The 6000-nt window shown below is 37.7% G+C and overlaps 1 protein-coding gene across 4 annotated transcripts in view; it reads right to left on the reverse strand.

Annotated features, from left to right (window-relative positions):
• Ndc1 (NDC1 transmembrane nucleoporin) overlaps positions 1 to 6000 on the reverse strand; it is a 50993-nt gene that overhangs the window by 29741 nt on the left and 15252 nt on the right. For 3 of the 4 annotated variants that reach the window (XM_010610360.3, XM_010610359.3, XM_010610362.3), the window contains 3 exons: positions 5046 to 5154; positions 3137 to 3188; positions 187 to 322 (listed from right to left, as the gene is read on the reverse strand). In XM_010610360.3, coding sequence (XP_010608662.1) covers positions 187 to 322; positions 3137 to 3188; positions 5046 to 5154 — 297 coding nt within the window. The remainder of the gene's footprint in view (positions 1 to 186; positions 323 to 3136; positions 3189 to 5045; positions 5155 to 6000) is intronic. The other variant, XM_010610361.3, reaches the window with a different exon arrangement.

Consider the following 6000-nt stretch of genomic DNA (forward strand, 5'->3'; position numbering starts at 1 on the left):
GGGGGAAAAAAAATACAAAGCAAATGATGAGCATAGATGATACGCCTCTAATAAAGTCTCGGAAGAGACTGAAATCCAACTTACTGAAGTGGCTTTAGGCACAGCATACTGATCAGTGCTCTATTAAAAGTCAATTTGTGCACTTGGAAACACAAAAGTATTAACAAAAAAAAACTCAATGCTAACCTCTGTGGAATAGATTTTGAAGAGTATCCATGTGATGTACCAAGTCATCAGGAGGAAGACACCACAGAGCCAGACATGGTAGAGTAATGAAAGATTGAAGAGACCACTTATTGTGTCGAGGGGTCTATGAGACTGCCTATGAAAACAGAAAGCATTGTTTAATCTCATGAAGAAAATACAATCTAAGAATTTAACAGTTTTTGGACTCCACACTGAGAAATCCTATTTCTAAATAACAATGTTATAGATTCCTCTTCTTTTGTATCCTTATGGAGACCTTGTCCTAATACTTTCTCAGTAGGTACAAAAGGCAGACTAAGAGGAAACATAGGCCTACAAAGGCCCTATAATTAATTTCTTGTGTTCCAAATTTTCTCTGTCATTTATTGTGGAGAATGAGCCAAGCCTGTAAGCCTAACCACTTAGGCTGGTTGCAAGCTTATTACTATTGTTTTGTAGTTTAATACTTAAAAAACATTAATCACACCAGCCATGGTGATACATGCCTATAATCCCAGAACTTGGGAGACTGAGGAAAGAGAATCACCATGAGTTCAAGGTTAGCCTGAGCTACATAGTGAGTTCAAGGCCAGCCTGAACTACATAGCAAGACCCACTCTCAAAAAACAAAAAAACAAAAACACAAACAAATAAAAAAAACTAAACATGACCAGGACCTCTTTTGCACCAGATTTCAGCTTTATCTATATACTACCTGATAAATTTTCACAGTAGTTAAAGACACAGGCTACTAATACAATGACCTGAATTTTTAAACAATTTAAGAAACTAACTGAATGCTAAATAAAACTACAAGTTGTGAAATCTTACCAAAACCTTGAATAGATCAATTAGCCTAGTCAAATCCTACAATCATACAACCAGCAATTGTGAAAGCCAGGCTTGAATATCTGACTGATTAATAAGCGTTGTGATTAGTTAAATAACTCCACCTATTCTACCCTCCTGCTCCTTATCCACGAAATCATGGCATAAACTCGCACTCTACAAAGTAAGGACAAGGCCAGCCCGAAGTACAAAACTAGATGCTGTCTCAAAAAAACAAAACAAAAGGTGTGGAATTGAAATTCACAAGCTGTATGGTAAATAATTACATTTTTTAAAAATTACTATAAAAATACATTGCCATTAACTCCCTCACTTCACACATACTTATCCCGTCATTCTTGCCACTTCCTGAAGCAGTTCTGGGAGTCCTCTTTCATGAATGTCTTTAGTTGTACTGCCAGGGCCCCAATGCCTTGAATCAACTCAAAATGTTTTTCTTTCATGGCCACTTCAATTTGGGGAAAAAAGCTAGAGCCAGAAGCCACACAGGGCCAGATCCAGAAGTGAATGAGGATACACCGCAATGTTTTTACAAGCCTGCCTTTTCACTGGCTGACTCTGTAGCAGTATTCATTGTATTCTTTATCACACCTTGCAAAGATATTCACCAAAGAAGACTTCCAGAAGTGCTTCAGAAGTAAGAATGAGACAACTATGAAGTAAGGGAGAGTACTGTGAGGGAGGTTAGTGGAACTGTGCTCCTTAACATAATACAGTCTTTATAATTTAAACATTCACCATATATTTTGATTGTACCTCATACATTTAATTACCCTAATCTCTTAAATATACACATACATGCCAAGATTCCCACTCCCCAAAACTGGTATCAATGAATTCCATGTATGATACAAAATCTCATGGTACAAAAACCAATAAATAATAAAAGAACAAACACTGAGGGAAACTGACATTTATCGGGCAAATACACATTAAACCCTGATCTATGTGCAAAGCACGTGAGGTAGTAACACTGGTAATCCCAGTGTTGCCAGAGAGCAAGGTGGCAACAAGCTTGCCACCTTGCTCAATTTTGGTTGCCTCATAGGCAAAATGAGAATGCCACACCACTGATGCATATAAAATACCACATATGAGCCAGGTGTGGAGGTGCATGCCTATAATCCTGGCATTCTGGAAGACCCTTGGAAGCAGGAGGGTTGCAAGCTTGAAGCCAGCCTGGGTAACTTAGCCAGACCCTGTTTCCAAAAAAGGGGCTGAAGTTGTAGCTCAGTATCAAGGCTGTGGGTTCAATCCCCAGTACTGCAAAATCAAAACAAAAACATACAGACTGAAGGGTTGCTAAAGAGAAGATGGTCCATACATTTTAAAAAGTTCACTTTTACTTAATATAAAACCAATTGAACAGTAACCAAAAATACAGGTCATCACTGCTTATCTCTGGAGAGCATAACTACATGATTGAAGACAGGGACAAAAGTTTTTATACAACTTTGAAATTTTATACTATAAAAACTTTGAGGGCCAGGGATTTAGCTCAGTGGTTCTGCCACCTGCCTTGCAAGCACAAGGACCTGAGTTCGATCCCCAGTACCAAAAAAAAAACAAAAAAAACCCCTGAGTATTCAAGGGCTGGGGATTTAGCTCAGTGGCACCATACCTGCCTTGCAAGTGCAAGGTCCTGAGTTCAATCCCTGGCATTAAAAACAAATAAACAACAAAACCAAGTATTCAAAATAAATTCAATACTTTTTCTCTTAGAAAAACTTAAATAGTTAAATTTTCAAATAAGTACTAAAAGGATCACCTTGAAGCACTGTTAAGGAGACACAGTTAAAGCAGATGAAGCAACTGACTATAGCATTCAATGTTCAGGAACTAAACAGGACAGGTGAGAAATACATTACAGGCTGGGCTTCAGCTTGACCCCATGGCAGAGGTCACACAGGTCTTCTAGGCCACACATAGCACGGGGTGGGGGAGGTACCCTCTTCTTACACTGTCTCCCTCTGTAGCTTTGTTTTTATTTCAATTTGTTAAAAAGAGATTTAAAGGCTATATCTAAGCAAAGCATCTAAAAAGCAGCAGATATCTAAGGATAGCAACAGAACTAAAATTAGACTTTTTAACTATCACTTACTCATCTGTGTGAAGGTCCATAGCTGTGCTAATCCAAGCTTTGGGAATATAACCTGAAGAGAAAAAATTTCAAATTGTGAATATGAAAAGCTAATAAAACATATCTTAATCATGCTTTAGACTGAGGTCATAGTAGACACCAAAACCTAAGGCAAAATACTACACTACTATGGGAAGGGCAGGAAAATACTATACTACTACAGGAACGGTAGGAAAAGAGAATAATTTCTACAGACAGACAGCCCATGCTTTTTACAATTCTGGTATGTAATATTTCAATTAGCATGATTTTAAAAATTAGTACTAGGGCCAGGGATTTAGCTCAATGGTGCTGCCACCTGCCTTACAAGTGCCAAGGTCCCAAGTTTAATCTCCGGTACCAAAAAAACAAAAAAAATCAGTACCCAACAACACTTGAAATTTCAGCTACAATGGTGACAGCATAGACAGCCTCTACCTTTTCAGCACACAAATCAATCTCAGGTAATAGATGTGCTCCATGATCTGCAAGCAGTCCCATCACCACTGGTCTGGCTCATCAGACAGACAGCAAAGCATGTCAGTCTACTGCCTCCTGTCTCCCATGATAAATCCATGACATAACATAAAAAGGAACAGGGAAAAGAACAAACTGTCCTCAAAAGGTCAAAGCACAGCAAAAAAAAAGCAACAATGCTGAAAACTGTATCTAAAAAGAGTTACAGAAGAATGAGGTGACCATAAACACACAACTCTTAGGCAAGATCCAGACCAGCTGCAGCAGCTTAGGGCACATTTCAGGAACACATTATTGTCAGAATGACAATAGCAAGAGCTATGCAGAAAAAATGGATTCTATAAACTACAAGTGCAAAAGTAAACACAGTTGATGGGTCTTGCAGTCAGAACTATCTGTGATATTTATGGGAAAAAATAGGATTAAAAAAAGTTCTAGTCTAAAACCAATACTTTCGAATGTTGGATTTATGTCATTATGTGGCGATGACAACAATAAATGTTTTCAACTTGTACTATTCACAATGCTGAGGAGTAAGTCGAGCTTTTTAAAATTCATGTTGATAAATACTGGAAAGTTTCCTTATGAATAAGGTATTTCTGCCGTATCAGCGTCAAGATACAAACTTATAAATGGCCAAATGGCATACAATATTTTCTTTTTTTAAAAAAGAATACCTATTTTATTGTTCACTACTTTTCAGTGTGCAACACAGTAGTCTTAACCAGGTTCACACTGTCAAGCAACAGATCTCCAGAACTTTTCCATCTTGCATGACTGAACAATTCCTCTCCTTCCCCATTTCCTCAGCCCCCAGTAACTACCACTCTACCTGGTGTTTCTCAGAGTGTGACCACTTTAGAGCCCTCCCATAAGTATTTTTATTTTTGTGATTGGGTTATTTTAGTGAGCATAATGACCTCAAGATTTATCCCTCTTATAGCACAAGACAAAATTCCCTTTCTTTAAGTGGCTTAACCATATTTAATTACATTTACCAGGGGTTCTTCCCCTACCCTAGTGCTGGGGATTGAACCCAAGGCCTTGCACAAGGCTGTCCTTGAACTTACTATGTAGCCTGGTCCCTCATTACATGCATAACCACATTTCTTTAATAACATTTTCCCTTAATTGAATAAGTACTCTTTGACAATTTAAACAACATATCCACTGGGCTAATCACATACCTATAACAAACACAATAATAAATGATTTTGTAACCTGAAATTTCTGAGTTCTGTACTGATAATACACTATTCTAAAAGGAAGAAAAATGTTTAAATTTTCATTACTACATGTTTGCAGTACATAATGAGTACACTCATCTTGGGGAGCTGGTACAAGCACATAACACATCTCAATTCTTTTTACATCCCCTTCCCCACCTCTCCCTCCCAAAAGTGGAAATTCTTACCAAGAAAATAATACACGATGCAGAAATTTCTAACCAGGAACAATGATTCCATACAACTATGCTTAACTATTAAGAGCAGAGATCTCCTAAAGCGCAGAAACTTGTACTGCTGGAGGAAAAAAAAAGAAAGTACACAATCAAATAACATAACCAAATCAGCTGACACATTCCACATCACCCTTAACTATAGTTAACTATAGTTAACTTCCACTTAACTATAGTGATCAAGATATAAAACATAATCACGTACAAAAAGACAAATTATTCCAGAGACAAAAAATTAACTATTCATTTTTTGGTAGCGGAGATCAAACTCAGGACCTTGCGCTTGTGAGGCAGGCAAGCTGCCACTGAGCTAAATCCCTGGCCCAAAAATCAACTATTTCTGATGTTAAAATATTTAATATTTTTACATTGTATGACCATCTCGCTGATAGATCAAAAATCAGAAACTTCACCAGGTATGGTGGCACACATCTATAATCCCAGCACTAGGGAGGCTGAGGCAAGAGGCTGGTTCGAGACCAGCCTGGGCAACATAGTGAGTTCTAGGGCAGTCTGAACTACATAGTGAAATCCTGTCTTCAAAAAAAAAAAAAAAGAAATGAAATTTCAAAAAAGATTTTAAAAAGAGCTGAGATATAAAACAGCATATATCTGTAATCTCAGCACTCAGGAGGCCAAGGCAGGAGGATTGTGGCAAGTTTGAGAAGTTCAAGGCCAGCCTGGGCTACACATTAAGTAGCAAGACCCTGTCTCAAGAAACAAAAAACAAAAAAGAAATTTAATAATATTGATCCATCCTTGATACAAAGGACTACAGAGAAGGATAAAGTATAAAAATAGCAACACAGTGGGCCAGGGATTTAGCACAGTGGCACCACGCCTGCTTCACAAGCACAAGGTCCTGAGTTCAATCCCCAGTACCAAAAAAAAAAAAAAAAAAAAAAAAAAA

This window comes from Fukomys damarensis, unplaced genomic scaffold, assembly GCF_012274545.1.
Source record: "Fukomys damarensis isolate Sample0158 unplaced genomic scaffold, DMR_v1.0_HiC HiC_scaffold_23, whole genome shotgun sequence".
Taxonomy (NCBI): domain Eukaryota; kingdom Metazoa; phylum Chordata; class Mammalia; order Rodentia; family Bathyergidae; genus Fukomys; species Fukomys damarensis.